General features: G+C 38.8%; 1 protein-coding gene and 1 pseudogene across 1 annotated transcript; one reads left to right on the top strand and one right to left on the bottom strand.

Annotated features, from left to right (window-relative positions):
- Positions 1-1026: 1026 nt before the first annotated feature.
- On the top strand, positions 1027-1980 carry LOC118357151 (annotated as a pseudogene).
- A 15022-nt stretch (positions 1981-17002) lies between these two features.
- On the bottom strand, positions 17003-17995 carry LOC113928034 (olfactory receptor 2G6-like). The gene has a single exon (XM_027604119.2). The coding sequence runs from the start codon at positions 17993-17995 to the stop codon at positions 17003-17005; it is 993 nt and encodes a 330-aa protein (XP_027459920.2).
- Between the last annotated feature and the right edge of the window lie 792 nt (positions 17996-18787).

The raw sequence follows: 18787 nt of genomic DNA, 5'->3' as shown, positions 1-18787 counted from the left end.
TGAGAATGTATCTGTTTTTATCTCTGTTATTATCTATGTAATTATTGCATCATAGGGAGTGATGTAAAGCATTACACTTCGTACATAGATTACACAATTAGATAACTCTTGAACATGTTTATTCTGATTAGAATGTTGATAGGGAATAATCCTACCTCTTTCAGGAATCTTAAAACTCTTGTTGGTAATGTGTGAAATAGAAATCTGCAGAAGGAAGAGGAAAGTTTTGGCCACCAGAATTTAGAGTTCTGATTTTACCTTTGAATGACTAATGAATTTTCAGAGTTCCTGATAAATTGGTACAGTAATTTTAAGCATGTTTAGGGAAAAGTGAAGCATTGTATTTAGATGGTGTTGTTCTCCTTGATGGAGTGTTTAATTGTTTTGCTACCATACAAAATAAAAAGGTATATCTTTCATAAATATATTAGAGAGTCAATTCTGCCAAAATGTTTATATGTAGAACTAGTAGTGATATTTTGAATGAAATTGTATTCTCTGTATAAGTTCATTCTAGGTCTTAAATTCATGTATCTGAATGCATTTTTGAGATTATGTTGTATTATATTCTGTTGCATGTGAGGTGTGTGCAAATCAAATTGTGTAGAATCATGAGATACATATTTACAATAACATCTCTCCCTCTGTATCTCCTTCTGATCCTTCCTGACTGCTCTCCTTCTTGTTCCCTCACCCCCATTCTCTCTACAATGTATGTACATACTTATAGCACTTTAAGTCTTATTAAGCTGAGAATGAAAGACCTTTTGTACCTATAACTGATGCCAACACAAGGTCTTTTATGTGATTTTTCTTATATTAAATAATTATGATTTACTTTTTGTGATAATGTGGACCTATATTGGTATAAACTATGCCAATATATATGAGTACATCATTTATTCAAATAGTTACTGATAAAATCCACTGGCCCTGTCTTTAACATGGTAGATCCACTGTCCTCCAACTGATTATTTTTTGATTATTTCTTTTAAAAATTGCTAAATGCTTGGTCCTGCAGGAAACATGTGCTAACAGAGGATGGAACAGAAAAATGGCAGTTCTTTCACTGGGTTTATCCTGCTGGGTTTCTCTGACCGGCCTCAACTGGAGCTAGTCCTCTTTGTGGTTCTTCTGGTCTTCTATCTGTTCACTCTGCTGGGAAACACCGCCATCATTGCCTTGTCCCACCTGGACCCACATCTTCAGACTCCCATGTACTTTTTCCTCTCCAACCTAAGCTTTCTGGACCTGTGTTACACGACCAGCACTGTCCCGCAGCTCCTGTTGCATCTCAGGGGAGCAGACAAGTCTATCTCCTTTGGTGGCTGTGTGGCTCAGCTGTTTGTTGCTCTAGGGTTGGGAGGCACAGAATGCATTCTCTTAGGGGTCATGGCATTGGACCGCTATGCAGCCATCTGCAAGCCCCTGCAGTACACAGTGATCATGCACCCCCGTCTCTGTGCCCTCATGGCTTCTGCATCGTGGTCCATTGGTTCTGCCAACTCCTCATTGGACACAGTGCTCACATTCCTTTTACCATTTTGTGGGAGAAATAAAATAGAACACTTCCTTTGTGAAGTCCCCCCACTGCTCAAGCTTGCCTGTGTTGACACCACTGTGAATGAGTCTGAGCTCTTCTTTCTCGGTGTGATCATTCTCCTCATACTTGTGGTATTAATCACAGTCTCCTATGGTTGGATTGTCAGGACAGTCTTAAGACTAAAGTCATCTGCAGGGCACAGAAAAGCGTTTGGGACATGCGGGTCCCACATCACAGTGGTCTCCCTGTTCTATGGCATGGCCATCTACGCTTACCTCCAGCCCAGCAACAACTACTCCCAGGATCAGGGCAAGTTCATTTCTCTGTTCTACACCATCGTAACCCCCATGGTCAACCCCGTCATATATACACTGAGGAACAAGGATGTGACGGGAGCAATGACGAAGGTGCTTTGGAGGGGCCATGACTCTAGATGACTGGGCAGGGGGAGACCCTCTGATGGAGGACGTTGAATGCCAGAGCTTTTAAGATGATTGTGTCTTCCCCATGTCACCCAGAATTTCTCCTGACATCTCACAAGGGAATTTCCTTACCTGATGTTTTATACAAGTGAGTACCCAAAATCTAAGTCCAAGGATTCATGCATCCTCCAAAGATGCTGCCTTAGTGTTCCCAGAGCACCTGTATCATATTGTTACTTTAAAAAGCTCCACAGGTTTTTCTTAACCAGCCCCCCATTTGGTAACACTATTCCATTTCTACATGCAAGAAGACATTCACACACATCCTGTATAGGCATAGGGAAAATAAGAACAGGAACCAATAAAACAGTATAAGAAATATTAATATCTTAGCATTTTCTGGCAATTGTTGGAGGCATATGTCTTACTCTTGCATTTTGTGATCATGGCTCTTTTACGAGGTCTGTAGGTTGCCTGTATCACAGCTTTCTCATAGAAGTAGGTGGGCAACTGTTGGAAAAACAAACAGCTCAAAGAAAAACCTGCTGACATGAATCCTGACAAAACCATTTAGATATCAGGCCCTAGCATGATGTCACTAGTGTAATAATGGTTTTATGTAGACTTCTGTCACAAAAGGGGGATGGTGTGATGCATACCTGCCAGCGACATTGGGAGCTTCAGCTGGTAATACACTAGGAGGTGTTTACGTGTAATTCTGTACACAGTAGGAGAAGCACCAATGTGAGGTACACAAGTTGCTTGTGAGCCATCCTGTTCATTAAAAATGACTTTCTGAGGACATTATCATATCTGAACAGTATATGACCCAAATCCTATTTTATATTCTATCCATTTTAATTACAGTAATGCAGCAAAAGTTTCAAGAGTAAAATACATTTAGGTGCTGTTTTCATACCATTTTATAAATTCTTTGATCCAGGCATCAACTGATCAAGGCTTTTGTATCTCACATCTACCAAAGGACCCATACAATTTGAATGCAGTGACATATTATAAAAATATGGGAAATGACCTTATTTCATAAGGAATCCCATTTACTGTGGAGCTTACCAGATTCACCAGGAAAAAGTAAGTTGTACATTAATTATTAAACATCTCCATGCATCTAAGCTTCAAAATAGCCATCTCGGTATGAGCTGTCATACAATTCTGAATTAAGAGTAATAAATATAAACATCCCAGAACAATTTAATCTGACATTCTAGCCCAAAGATCTTACCTCAACCTCAGTTTGCACATAAATGTGTTTTGGGGTATGGATCTGGGTTTTTGTATATGTGTATTGTCACAAACAGTGTATTTTCCCATGGAGGTTGGAGCTTTGGCAATGCCATCTTCATAGAAATGTTTCTGATTTTTGGTAGGTTTTTCCAAGCTGCTACACTGTAGCACAGTGTAAGTAAATGTGTTTGTGTCTTGGACTGGACATATATGCATAACAAGTGTACTGTTTTCTATCCTGACAGCTGACCAGCATCCTCCAGGGCCTTCAACCCCCTGAGCTGGTCATGCTCATGACAAGTGATCTTGCTACAGAGACAGCATGTGGAGGCTGGAAATGACAGCCAGGGGAGATTATGCGCACGGTCAGGTTCTCTCTGTATCTCTAACAGCATCACAGTATTCCCACTTGAAATCAATACCTGGGATAAATTTTCACACCATAGTAATGCTTCATGTATGCCAGTAGAAAAACAGTTTTATAATACTGTTTATCCCTAGTGGTGACAAATTTCCCACTTTCCATTATGTTTCACCCACATCCTGACAGTTATACCCAAATGGTCACTTTAAAATCCCTCAAATCAACTGTCTTTGGTGCAAAAACCCTCCAGGTCTCATGAAACCACACAGCCAATATTATTCTGGGTGAGATCTACTTCTCTGCTCTTAAGGACACACAGAGCCCTGGGGTGAAACAGATTCATTTTCTTTAAGTGAATGTTTGAATGGCATTTGGATGTTTGTTACATGGGAATAAATTACAGATAAAAGAAATCACTTAAGAGACCAAACACAAGTTCAGAATTGTTCCATAACATTTCTCTAATGTTAGGAATCTGACTCCCCACGCTCTCCATGTTTTGTCTATAACAGACTCCAGGGTTGTGTAAATTGTCACCAGTATTATTTGGACTGTTTCCTTTTGATTTTTCACCAATAACTGTGGCATGGCTGTGGGATTGTACCCAAGGCTTGGCTAAATCATTTTATTCCGTCCGTCTTTAGCACATGGAGGTCAGGGTGATCATGATGCTCTAGAGCAATTCATGGATTCTTCCAGCTCTTTTGCTTTCTGAGGAACACAGGGTGCACACCATCACCTCAGGTAATGGGTGATTGCAGAGACCCAAAATGTCAGTTGGACTCACATGAAACACAATTTTTAACCAGCGGATGATATATCACCAATTAACAAAGGATACAAAATAGCAAGAGTACATGCAGGAGGCCCCAGACCCGTCAGACAGCTTTGGAGACCCCCTCACTGCAATGGAAATAGTTTGTTTCTCAAATGTGAGGCAGAACCAGTGTGGTACAAGTCAGCACAGAGAGGCTTCGGGATTCTCACATTATGTGTCCCTGCCTTCATAGCCCTGTTTGGCTTTGGACTGTCATTTGATAGCATATCTGCAGTGTGTAGAGTGTAGGTTCTGACCGGACCCTCTGCATGGTGCTGAAATCACTACTAGATCAGTAATCAGAGTACAGCCCCGTAAGACCCTCATGTGTTCGTATTCTGTGCATTTTGTGGTTACTCTTTGCCAGATTTCTGCTCTGACCAGGCTCACCGAGGAGAGAGGAACAGGTTATAGATTCCTGTGAACCCTTTCCTTTGCAGGTGACTTCTTTTCGGATGCTTGTTTTCTAATACAGGTGAGAGCTTCTTTCATCATTGTGGTATTGTAGCGCATTTCAGACCTGGTCCTGCAGACTCTGGGAACCACTGTGTATGGAAATGTGGTTTACTGGGAAGATGGGCTCTGTGTAAATGCAGAAATGAGAGGATGAATGACTGCTGATCAGAGGGGTCAGGGGATGGGGTCCCTGAGATGGCCTTAGGGACTGGACACTTGCTCTGGGGAGGGAGAGCCTTCTTTCCCCCAGGGTTCTTCCAGCTATTTGGAACTAAATGGACATGATAGGGAATAACAGGAGAAAAAACCCTGAAGGTTTATTACCTGCACATGGAGGCCCAATAATGAAATTGAGACCCAAAGAAATGATCAACGCAGGCAGTTTTTATACATTTATAGAGACAAGAAATGTGTGAGGAATTAACAGGATAAAGAAAACACGTGCTTGGAGCCTTAATTATGAAGAATTCTTTTTGTTTTTTTGCTTGTTTTTATTTATTTATATATGTTCAATTAGCTAACATATAGTACCTCAGTAGTTTTTGATGTAGTGTTCAACAATTCATTAGTTGTGTTTGACACCCAGTGCTTATCACATCACTAGGAATTCGGGCTGAGGTAATAGATTCGTAAAATGTAGCAAGGCTTATTTCTACAGCTTGCTCAACTTTACGGTCCCACCTGTGGTGATAAGGATGTCTTACTTCTTAGTCCTGATCAGGTAGCTTTAATACGGGAGATTTGTTTCCTGCTTTCAGGGGCACAGAGGACGGTGTGATGTTCTTGCACCTGCTGTTTCCCAAGTAGCTTCCATTCAAAATAATCACTATGCCATTGAAGTCCTTTTTGGGTGGACTGCCCTAGACCTCTACACTTGCTCTGTTTTAAAAAGTTAATTCCTTTTTTAATTTAAATTTTTGTTGTTTAACATACAGTGCAATATTGGTTTCTGTAGTAGAATTCAGTGATTCATCACTTACATAAAACACCTGGTACTCATCGCAAGAGGTGCCCTCCTTAATGCCCATCACCTATTTAGCCCATTCCCCACCCACCTCCCTTCGTCAACCCTCAGTTTGTTCTCTATTATTAAAAGTCACTTACCATAATACACTCTAGCTCCATCAACGTTGTGGCAAATGGCAAGATTTCATTTCTTTGATGGCTGAGGAATATTCCATTCTATATATATCCCACATCTTTTTTATCCATTCGTCAGTCAATGGACATTTGGGCTCTCTCCATAGTTTGACTATTGTTGATAATGCTGCTATAAATATCGGGGTGCATGTATCCCTTTGTATCTGTATTTTTGTATTCTTTGGGGAAATGCCTAGTAGTGCAATTGCTGGATTGTAGGGTAGTTCTATTTTTAACTTTTTGAGGAACCTCCATACTGTTCTCCAGAGTGGCTGCACTAGTTTGCATTTCCACCAACAGTGCAAGAAGGTTTGCCTTTCTCCGCATCCTTGCCAACACCTGTTGTTTCCTGAATTGTTGATTTTAGCCATTCTGACAGGTGTGAGGTGGTATCACACTGTGGTTTTGATTTGTATTTCCCTGATGATGAGTGATGTTGAGCATCTTTTCATGCATGTAAGCCATCGGGAATGTTCTTTGGAAAAGTGCCTGTTCATGTCTTCTGCCCATTTCTTAATTAGATTATTTGTTTTTTGGGTGTTGAGTTTGATGAGTTCTTTATAGATTTTGGATATTAACTCTTTATCAGAGATGTCATTTGCAAATATCTTCTCCCAACCCATAGGTTGCCTTTGAGTTTTGTTGATTGTTTCCTTTGCTGTACAGAAGCTTTTTATCTTGATGAAGTCCCAAAAGTTCATTTTTGCTTTGTTTCCCTTGCCTTTAGAGATGTGTCTTGCAAGAAGTCGCTGTGGCCGGTGTGAAAGATATTACTGCCTGTGTTCTCCAGGATTCTGATGGATTCCTATCTCACATTGAGGTCTTTTATCCATTTTGAGTTTCTCTTTGTATATGGTGTAAGAGAATGGTCCAGTTTCATTCTTCTGCATGTGGCTGTCCAATTTTCCCAGCACCATTTATTGAAGAGACTATCTTTTTTCCTTTGGATATTCTTTCCTGCTTTGTCAAAGATTAGTTGACCATGTAGTTGTGGGCCCATTTCTGGATTCTCTATTCTGTTCCAATGATCTATGTTTCTCTTTTTGTGCCAGTACCATACCGTCTTGATGATTACAGCTTTGTAATATAGGTCGAAATCCAGAATTGTGATGCCTCCAGTTTTGTTTTTCTTTTTCAGAATTGCTTTGACTATTCCGGGTCTTATTTGATTCCTTACAAATTTTAGGACTGCTTGTTCTATCTCTGTGGAAAATGCTGGTGGTATATTGATAAGCATTGCATTAAATGTGTAGATTGCTTTGGGTAGTATAGACATTTTAACAATATTTGTTCTTCCAATCTGTATAGAAATGCAACCGATTTCTGTGCATTGATTTTATATCCTGCAACTTTGCTGAATTAATTATGAGTTCTACCCATTTTTTGGTTGGGTCTTTCAGTTTTTCTCCATAAAGTATCATGTTATCTACAAATAGTGAAAGTTGGACTTCTTCCTTGCCAATTTGGATGCATTTATTTCTTTTTGTTGTCTGATTGCTGAGGCTAAGACTTCCAGTACTACGTTAAATACTAATGATGAGAGTGGACATCCTTGTCTTGTTCCTGACTATAGTTCCCTGGGAAAGGCTCTCAGCTTTTCCCCATTGAGAATGATATTTAAGTGGGTCTTTCATAAATGGCCTTGATGATTTTGAGGTATGTTCCATCTATCCCTATTTTGTTGAAGGTTTTTATCAAGAAAGTATGCTGTATTTTGTCAAATGCTTTTTCTGCATCTCTTGAGAGGATCATATTGTTCTTTTCTTTTATTAATGTGAACTATCATGTTGATTGATTTGCAAATGTTGCATAACCCCTGCAGCCCAGGAATAACTCCCACTTGATTGTGGTGAATAATTCTTTTAATGTACTGTTGAATTCAATTCACTGGTGTTTTATTAAGTATTTTGGCATCCATGTTCATCAGGCATATTGGCCTGTAATTCTCCTTTTTGTAGGGTCTTTGTCTGGTTTTGGAATCAAGGAAATGCTGGCCTTGTAGAATGAGATTGGAAGTTTTCCTTCTGTTTCTATTTTTTGCAACAGTTTGAGGAGAATAGGTATTAACCCTTCTTTAAATGCCTGATGGACTTCACCATGGAATCCATCCAGCCCTGGACTTTTGTTTGTTGGGAGATTTAAAAAAATTTTTTTTCATTTATTTGTTTGAGAAGGAGAGAGAGCAAGGATGAGTGAGGGAGGGGAGGGGCAGAGAGAGAAGGGCAAAGAGACTCCCCACTGAGTGGGGAGCCCAAGGTGAGGCTGGATCCCAGGACCCTGAGATTATGACCTGAGCCAAAGTCAGATGCTTAACTGACTGAGCCACCCAGGTGTCACTGTTGGGAGATTTTTGATTACTGCTTCAATTTCCTCGCTGCTTGTGGGTCTGTTCAAATTTTTTATTTCTTCCTGTTTCAGTTTTGGTAGTTTATATGTTTCTAGGAATTTGTCCATTTCTTCCAGGTTGCCCAGTTTGTTGGGATAGGATTTTTCATAGTATTCTCATGTAATTGTTTATATTTCTTTGGTGTTCGCTGTCATATCTCCTCTTTCATTCATGATTTTATCTACTTGGGTCCTTCCTCTTTAATTTGGTAAGTCTGGCTAGGGGTATATCAGTTTTATTATTTTTTTCAAAGAACCAGCTCCTTGACTGGTGGATGTTCAACTACCCCTGCAGCCCAGGAGTAAATCCCACTTGGTCGTGGGGAATAATCCTTTTAATGTACTGTTGCATCCTATTGGCTAGTATCTGGGTGAGAATTTTGGCATCAATGTTCATCAAGGATATTGGTCTGTATTCTCCTTTTTACTGGGGTGTGTTCTGGTTTTGGGATCAAGGTAATGCTGGTCTTGATCCCAAATTAAGGCTGGCCTAATTAATTTTATTAATTCTTTCAAAGAATCAGCTCTTTGGTTCTTTGAAGGAATTAATATGATTGATAAACCCCCAACCAGACTTATCAAAAAGAAAAGAGAAAGGACCCAAATAGATAAAATCATGAATGAAAGAATAGAGATCATGACCAACACCAAAGAAATACAAACAATTTTCAGAACATATTATGAGCAACTGTATGCCAACAAATTAGGCAATTTGGAAGAAATGGTGCATTCCTAGAGATGTATAAGCCACCAAAACTGAACCAGGAAGAAATAGAAAACTTGAACAGAGCCATAACCAGCAAGGAAATTGAAGCAGTCATCAAAAATCTCTCAACAAACAAGAGTCCAGGGCCAGATGGCTTCCCAGGGGGATTCTACCAAACATTTAAAGAATTAATACCTATTCTTCTGAAGCTGTTTCAAAAAATCAAAATGGAAGGAAAACTTCCAAACTTATTTTGAGGCCAACATTACCTTGATCCCAAAACCAGACAAAAACCCCATCAAAAAGGAGAATTATAGACCAATATCCCTGATGAACATGGATGCAAAAATTCTCACCAAAATACTAGCCAATAGGATCCAACAGTACATAAAAAGGATTATTTACCATGACCAAGCCCATTTATTCCTTGGCTGCAAGGGTGGTTCAATATCCACAAATCAATCAATGTGATCACTATACTAATAAAACAAAGGAAAAGAACTATATGATCCTCTCAATTGATGCAGAAAAAACATTTGACAAAGTACAGCATCTTTTCTTAATTGAAACTCTTTGCAGTGTAGGGAAAGAGGGAACATACCTCAATATCATAAAAGCCATCTATGAAAAGCCCACAGTGAATATCATTCTCAAGGGGGAAAATAGCTTTCCCCCTAAGATCAGGAACACGGCAAGGATGTCCACTATAATCACTGCTATCCAACATAGTACTAGACGTCCTAGCCTCAGCAATCAGACAACAAAAAGAAATAAAAGGCATCTGAATTGGCAAAGAAGTCAAAATCTCACTCTGCAGATGACATGATACTCTATATGAAAAACCCAAAAGACTCCACCTCAAAATTGTTAGAACTCACAGGAATTAAGCAATTGACTATTGTGGCAGGATATAAAATCCATGCACAGAAATCAATTGCATTTCTATACACTAACAATGAGATTGAAGAAAGAGAAATTAAGGAATTGATTCCATTTATAATTGCACCCAAAACCATAAGATACCTAGGAATAAACCTAACCAAAGAGGCAAAAGATCTGTGCTCAGAAAACCATAGAACACTCATGAAAGAAATTGAGGAAGACACAAAGAAATCGAAAAACATTCCATGCTCAGGGATTGGAAGAACAAATATTGTGAAAATGTCTATGCTACCTAGAGCAATCTATACATTCAAAGCAATCCCTATCAAAATACCATCAACTGTTTCCCAGAGCTGGAACAAATAATCCTAAAATTTGTATGGAATCAGAAAAGGTCCCGCATAGCCAAAGGAATGTTGAAAAAGAAAACCAAAACTGGTGGCATCACAATTCCGGACTTCAAGCTCTATTACAAAGCTGTAATCATCAAGACAGTATGGTACTGGCACAACAACAGACACACAGATCAATGGAACAGAATAGAGAACCCAGAAATGGACCCTCAACTCTATGGTCAACTAATTTTCAACAAAGCAGGAAAGAATATCCAATGGAAAAAGGAAAAATGGTGTTGGGAAAACTGTACAACCATGTGGAAAAGAAAGAAACTGGACCATTTTCTTACAACATACACAAAAATAGACTTAAAATTGGTGAAAGACCTAAATGTGAGACAGGAATCCATTGAAATCCTAGAAAAGAACACAGACAGCAACCTCTGTGACCTCAACCGCAGCAACTTCTTGCTAGACACGTGTCCAAGGAAAGGGAAACAAAGGTAAAAATGAACTATTGGGACTTCACCAAGATAAAAAAATTTTGCACAGCAAAGGAAGCAGTCAACAAAACAAAAAGACAACTGATAGAATGGGAGATGTTTGCAAATGACATATCAGATAAAGGGCTAGTATCCAAAATCTATAAAGAACTTATCAAACTTAACACCCAAAAAAACAAACAATGTAATCAAGAAATGGGCAGAAGACATGAACAGACATTTCTGCAAAGAAGACATACAAATGGTCAACAGACACATGAAAAAAATGCTCCACATCCCTTGGCATCAGGGAAGTACAAATCAAAATCACAAAGAGATACCACCTCACACCAGTAAGAATGGCTAAAATTAACAAGTTAGGAAACGACAGATGTTGGTGAGGATGTGGAGAAAGGGGAACCCTCCTACACTGTTGGTGAGAATGCAAGCTGGTGCAGCCACTCTGGAAAACAGTATGGAGGTTCCTCAAAAAGTTGAAAATAGAGCTACCCTACGACCCAGCAATTGCACTACTGGGTATTTACCCTAAAGGTACAAATGTAGTGATCCGAAGGGGCACATACACCCCATTGTTTATAGCAGCAATGTCCACAATACCCAAACTATGGAAAGAACCCAGATGTCCATCAACAGATGAATGGATAAGAAGAGGTGGTGTATATATACAATGGGATATTATTCAGCCATCAAAAAAAAATGAAATCTTGCCATTTGCAATGATGTGGTTGGAACTAGAGGGTGTTATGCTAAGTGAACTAAGTCAATCAGAGAAAGGCAATTATCATATGATCTCACTCATATGTGGAATTTAAGAAACAAAACAGAGGATCATAGGGGAAGAGAGGAAAAATAAAACAAGATGAAATCAGAGAGGGAGACAAACCACAAGAGACTCTTAACTCTAGGAAACAAACCGAGGGTTGCTCGAAGGAAGGGAGGTAGGAGGATGGGGTAACTGGGTGATGGACATTAAGGAGGGCACATGATGTAATTAGCACTGGGTGTTATATAAAGACTGATGAATCACTGACCTCTACCTCTGAAACTAATATGTTAATTGAATTTAAATTTTAAAAAGTTCTAAAAAAAAAAAAAGAACCAGCTCTTAGTGTCATTGATTCATTCTACTGTTTTCTTTCTGTTTCTACATCTTTTATTTCTGCTCTTATCTTTATTATTTGCCTTCTCCTGCTGGATTTAGGCTTTATTTGCCTAAAGCAAATTTTTCCAGCTCCTTTCTGTGTGAGTTTAGGTTGTGTATTTGAGACTTTTCATGTTTCTTGAGGAAGGCCTGTATTGCTATATACTTCCCTCTTAGGACTGCCTTTGAGGCATCCCAGAGGTTTTGAACCATCATGTTTTCATTTTCATTTGCTTCCATGTATTTTTAATTTCTTCTTTAATTCCCTCATTAATGCATTCATTTTGTAGTGGATATTCTTTAACTTCCATGTATTTGTGGCCTTTCCAAATTTTTTCTTGTGGTTGACTTCAAGTTCCATAGTGTTGTAGTCTGAAAACATGCATGGTATGATCTCAATCTTTTTGTACTTGTTGAGGGCTGATTTGTGACCCAGTATGTTATCTATTCTGGAGAATGTTCCCTGTGAACTCAAAAATAATGTGTATTCTACTGCTTTAGGATGAAATGTTCTGAACATATCTGTTAAGTCCATCTGGTCCAGTGTGTCATTCAAAGCCCTTGTTTCCTTGTTTATCTTCTGCTTAGACGATCTGTCCATTGCTGTAAGTGGGGTGTTAAAGCCTGCTACTATTGTTGTATTATTATCAATGAGCTTCTTTATGTTTATTATTAATTGATTTACATAATTTGGTGCTCCCAAGGTGGGAACATAAATATTTACAATTGTTAGATCTTCTTGATGGATAGGTACCTTAATTATGATATAATGCCCTTCTTAATCTCTTTTTTCTTAATTTTTAAATTTGTTTTGTAGTTTCAAGTTTTTATTTAAATTCCAGTTGGTTAACATAAAATATAATATTAGTTTCAGAAGCAGAGTTTAGTGATTCATCACTTACGTATAATACCCAGTGTTTTTAAAATGCCATTTACAACCACTCAAAATAAATGAAATATTTACATATATGCCTATTAAACATGTATAGAACTTATATGCTGAAAACTACAAACACTAATGAAAGAACTCAAAGAAGAACTAAATAAATTGAGGGGCATGCCACGGGGACAAATGATACTGCTTTTGCTGTCACAGAGATACACATAAGTTAAAAAATACAGAAGTGCCATTCTTTCCATCTCTGGATTGAAATTTGAATCACAAAGAGTGGGGTCAGTTTGTAGGTGGGATAATGCTAAAACATTCTCATTTGGTAACTGTCAACTTGTCCAATGTCATAAATCTTTGCCTCTATGTTGTCTTCTAGGAGTTTTACAATTTCAGGTCTTATGTTTACATTTTAATCCTTTTCAAGTTAATTTTTGTGAGTGTTGTAATATAGAGCTCTAATTTCATTTCTCTGTATGTATTTACCCAGTTTTCACAGACTATGTTTCTCCATGAATATTCCTGACTCCTTTATCAAATATTAGTTGTGTGTACATGGGTGGGTTTATTTCTGGGCTGTTCATTCTGTTCCTTTGGTGTATGTATCTATTTCTTCACCCAGGACCATACTGTTTTGATTATTAGAGCTTTATAATATAGTTTGAGTCAGGGAGTGGGATGCCTCCTGCTTTGTTCTTCTTTGTCAGAGTGGCTTTCCCTAACAAAATTTTTGTCCCCCTACAAAAATTGGGGACTTTTGTGGCTCCATACAGATTTTAGACTTGCTTTTTCTATATCTGTCAAAAATGCCACTTGAATTTTGATAGGGATTGCATTGAATCTATCATGGTTTTGAGTATTATAGACATTTTAGCAGTATTAATTCTTTCAATTCATGAATACAAGATATCTTAATTCTTTAATTTCTTTCACGAAATTCTTATAGTTTTAAGTGTACAGGTGTTTTGGCTACTCATTCAATTTTTGCTTTTGATGCTATTGTGAGTGGGATTAAACAAATCTTTTCATATATTTTGCTATTATTGTATAGAAAGGCAACTCATTTCTGTATGTTGAGTTTCTGTTTTGCAACTTTACTAAACTTGTTGATAAGTTCTAACAGTTTTTTGGTGGTGTCTAGGATTTTCTATATATGAGATCATATATATAATTTCTAGGCAAAATGATTTTACTTCTTGTATTTTGACTAGATGCCTTTTATTTTATTGCTTGCCTTATTGCTCAGGCTGCAACTGCCAATACTGTGTTTTATATGAGTAGTAAAGGGGGACATCCTTGTTTTGTATCTGATCTTAGAGGAAAAACATTCCACCTTTTGCCACTGAGTATGTTAGACATGGGTTTGATATATATGGCCTTTATTATGTTGAGGTATATTCCTTCTACATCTGTTTTGTTGAGTATATATATCATGAAAAGATGTTGTATTTTGTTAAATGTTTTTCTGCATCTATTGAGATAATCATATGGTTTTTATTTTTCATTCTATTAATGTGGTGTATCACATTTATTGATTTGTGTAGTTGGTTCATCCTGTAGCCCTGCTGTAAATCCTTCTTGATCATGGTGTATGAACCTTTTAATGTGCTATTGAATTTGCTTTGCTGATATATTGTTGAGAAATTTTGCATCTATATTCATCAGGGATATAGGTCTATAGGTTTCATTCTTTTTTTTTTTTTTCCTTTGTAGTATTTATCTATGTTTGGTGTTAGGATAATGCTAATCTTGTAAAATGAGTTTGGAAGTGTCCTTACTTTTCATTTTCTTAAAGAGTTTGAGAAGGATTGGTGCTAGTTGTTTTTTTAAATATTCGAGAGTGAAGGGGTAGTTACATTTATATTAGACAAAATATACTTTAAACCAAAAATGGTAACAAGAGACAACTTCATTATACAAAAGGGTCAATTCATCAAGAAGATATAACAATGGTAAATATATGGGACCCAACATGGGATCATCTAAATATATTAAACAAATGCTAACAGTTATGAAGGGAGAAATAGACAACATGGGGTGTGTGGGTGGCTCAGTCGTTAAGCGTCTGCCTTCGGTTCAGGTCACGATCCCAGGACAAGCCCCGCATGGGGCTCCCCGCTGGGCAGGAAGCCTGCTTCTCCCTCTCCCACTCCCCTTGTTTGTATTCCCTCTCTCGCTGTGTCTCTCTCTGTCAAATAAATAAATAAAATCTTAAAAAAAAAGAAATAGACAACATAATAATCATAGGGACTTCAATGTTCTAATATTAACAATGGATAAATCATTCCAACAGAAAATCAACACAAAAATATTGGATTTGAGCCATACTTTAGACTAAATTTAACAGAGATATATGGACCATTTCATCCAACAGCAGGAGAATACACATTCTTGTCAAGCACACCAGGAACATTGTCCAGGAGAGATCACAAGACAATTTACAAAACAAGTCTTAGCAAATTTAAGAAGATTGAACTCATGCAAATATCTTTATTTGATCACAGTGGTATGAGACTAAAAATCATAACAAAAGGAAAGCTGAAACATTTCCAAATAGGAAAAATTAAATAACACCCCCTTACCCCAAAAACAATGGGTCAAAGGAGACATCAAAGGGAAATCAAGAAATATCTTGAAAAATTTATGGGATGCTGCAAAATCAATCTAAGGGGAAAGTTGACCACAATAAAAACCTACATTAGGAAAATAATTTTCAAATAAATCTGACAACTGTCAACGAGTTCAGACCCTTTCACTAGTGTGAAATGCAGATTATCAGCTAGTGTTTATAAAAAAATTAGACAAGAGAGAACTTTGATGGGCTCTAGGTAGGTTCTAGAATGCAATACAGTCTATTGGATTTTCTATAGTTGGCTCATTTTGAAGCCAACAAATTAATAATAAAAAAGAATACAGTTAACTTCTTTAAAACAAACAAATAAATAACCTAACTTTACTCCTTTAAGAACTAGTAAAAAGCAAATCTCAAAGTTAGCAGAAGGAAGGAAAGAACAAAGATCAGAATGGAAATATATGAAATAGAGACCAGAAAAACAATAGTGAATCAACCTGGAAGGAAGACGAGACCAGAACTCACTGTACAAATGATCTTTGATTGAGGCCTTCAAAGGAAAGCCAGGTAAAGTGCATTCATTGGCTAAATATCATGGATATAAAAAACAGTTTAGATTCTACTAGTTCAGTACATTGGAAAGAAGTCACATAGATCATTTGGAATATAAAGCCAGATCGAGTGTGAAAGGAACGCAAATCTTAATGTGAGTGTTTAGTATCATGGTATCTGTTAATATCTAGCTTATTTCAAACGTTTTAAAAGTAAATGATTTGATGTACAACAGGCATACAGAGAGTGGAAGTAGCATCAGTGTCAAGTTTGATGAATTTTCACACATTGTGTACCTTCTATAAATAGCATCCAGATCCAGAATTAGAATATAAGCAGAATCCCAGTATTCTCCTCCCCCATTTCTCCTTTCAATCACAACTCCCCTGAGAATCCATTATTCTGACTTCCAACACAACAGATTCCTTGGGCCATTTTGAGTTTTACATGAATAAAGAGTACATTGAATATAATTTTATTTATTTATTTATTTATTTGAGAGAGAGATTAAGAGAGAGAGAGAGCGCGCACATGAGAGGGGATAGAGTCAAGAGGGAGAAGCAGACTCCCTGCCGAGCAGGGAGCCCGATGCGGGACTCGATCCTGGACTCCAGGATCACGACCTGAGCTGAAGGCAGTCGCTTAACCAACTGAGCCACCCAGGTGCCCCTACATTGAATATAATTAAATTTGAGCAGTATTAACCATTTTGTATCTGGTTCTTTCACTCAACATTGTATTTGTGAGAATCATTCATGTTGTCGTTTGTACTTACAATTTGTGTATTCTCATTATTGTAAAATATTCCAAGACATGACATTCCATAGTTTATTTTTACATCGTCTTAAAACCCATATTCTCCCCACTAGAAGATTTAGATCCATGGGGACAGGGGTGTTTGTTTTGATTGTTGATATATCTGAAGTCCCTAGAACACTGCCTCCTACAGAGCAGGTGCTTTATGAGGACCTGCTAAATTATGTGAAAACTGGCTTCAAGTCACCCAGAAGTCCCTCCCCTGCACCAGCGCTTAGGTCTGCAAGTCCTGCATTAGTTCCCTCTCAAGTCTGCAGTTGCCCTCAGCAGTCTCCTCAGTGCCCCCTTGACCTCCTTGTTCCCCAGAGTGTAAATGATGGGATTCAGCTGGGGAGTCACCAGAGTGTAGAACAGCACATTGCTTTTGTTCATATTCTGCGAATAACTGGAGGGAGGCTGGAGGTACATGGAGATGAGTGTGCCAAAGAAGATGACCACCACCATCAGGTGGGAACCATAGGTTCCGAAGGCCTTCCGCCTCCCCTGGGCCAACTTTAGCTTCAGAACGGCCTGGGTGATGTGGCCATAGGACACTAAGATGAGCGACAGGGGCACCATGAGGAAGAAGACACTGACCATGAAGAGTTCAGGCTCGTTGATGGAGGTGTTGGCACAGGCCAGCTTCAGCATCACGGGAACTTCACAGAAGAGATGGTCCACCTGGTTTCTCCCACACAGGGGAAGAGTCATGGTCAGGGCCGTCTGTAGCACGGAGTTGCGGAACCCTGTGAGCCAAGCAGTTAGCACCCTCTGCAGGCAAAGATGCAGGTGCATGATGGCGAGGTAGTGCAGTGGGCAACACACAGCAATGGAGCGGTCATAGGCCATGACGGCCAGGAGCACACACTCCATGACCACGAGCCCCAGGGCGATGAGGAGCTGGGTCACACAGCCACCATAGGTGATGGTCTTGTCCCGCTCCTTGAGGTTGGCCAGCATCTGAGGGACGGTGCAGGTGGTCAGACAAAGATCCATGAAAGAGGGGTTGGAGAGGAAGAAATACATGGGGGTGTGCAGGCAAGTGTCCATCTGCGACAGAAGTATAATCATGCCATTGCCAAGAAAGCTCAAGAAGTAGACGATCAGGATGACTATAAAGAGAGGCGTCTCCAGCTGAGGCCTGTTGGAGAAGCCTAGGAGAAGGAACCTTGAGAAGGCGCTGTCATTCACTCTTTCCCTTGTGCTCTGCCTGTGCAAGAAGGGGGACTCCATTGTTTTATACTGCATGTTCCATCTACCTCTGTTTCCCTAGAGCCCACAGTTAGAGTCTGGTTGGGAGCTGGAGAGGTTTGCACAGTGCCCTCCTTGTTGATGGGAAAGGGGGTGATAACTAGCCACTGGACAGAAGCATCTTCCGTGTTTAAGGCACTGCCCGAAAGGTCTGTGCATTTTCCCCCAGGAAGTCTCTGCGGTTGGCATGTTCATGATTTCTGTCAAATAGATGAGGGAACTGAGCGTGAAGGAGGTTCAGTCATTTTCCCAGGGAGACTCACCAGGGTTCAGAAGGACTCTGAGACATGAACTCTTAACCACTAGGGACACTGTCTTTGCATGATGGCATGAATTCTAAAGGTAAGTGTAGTTTCTCCGAAACTTAAATCTAATTGTTCTGAATAATTTGCAAATTTGCAGTACCCCCATCCCTCTCTTTGTTTCCCATCAAGAATTGAAATATATCGCATTGGCTCCCCTACTTCTGTTTCGTGTAGAGAAAAATGTTTTCTGAAAATGCATAGATAGTAAAATTCAAGGGAAACAACATATTTTAATGTATAATCCTTTTTTATGTTATGTTAGTCACCATACAGTTGAAACGTTTGGGAATGGAACCTGAAATCATGGTTATTGATTTGGAAGTGTTACTGGAAATGATTGAAGAATTCATCATGTCCAATCTTCATGCATCAGGAGGACGAATCCTGAGTAATCATTACTGACACCAATTTCAGTAAAATCTCAGGAAATCACCAATCCAACGTTTAGTTTTTCCTTCTGTCTTACATTACAACTCCCTTTAAA

Source organism: Zalophus californianus, chromosome 7 (assembly GCF_009762305.2).
Source record: "Zalophus californianus isolate mZalCal1 chromosome 7, mZalCal1.pri.v2, whole genome shotgun sequence".
Taxonomy (NCBI): domain Eukaryota; kingdom Metazoa; phylum Chordata; class Mammalia; order Carnivora; family Otariidae; genus Zalophus; species Zalophus californianus.
This window is presented reverse-complemented; position numbering and strand designations above follow the sequence as displayed.

Excerpts from the sequence above, each read along its gene's own strand:
- LOC113928034 (XM_027604119.2), bottom strand. The coding sequence starts at position 17,995 with ATGCAGTATAAAACAATGGAGTCCCCCTTCTTGCACAGGCAGAGCACA.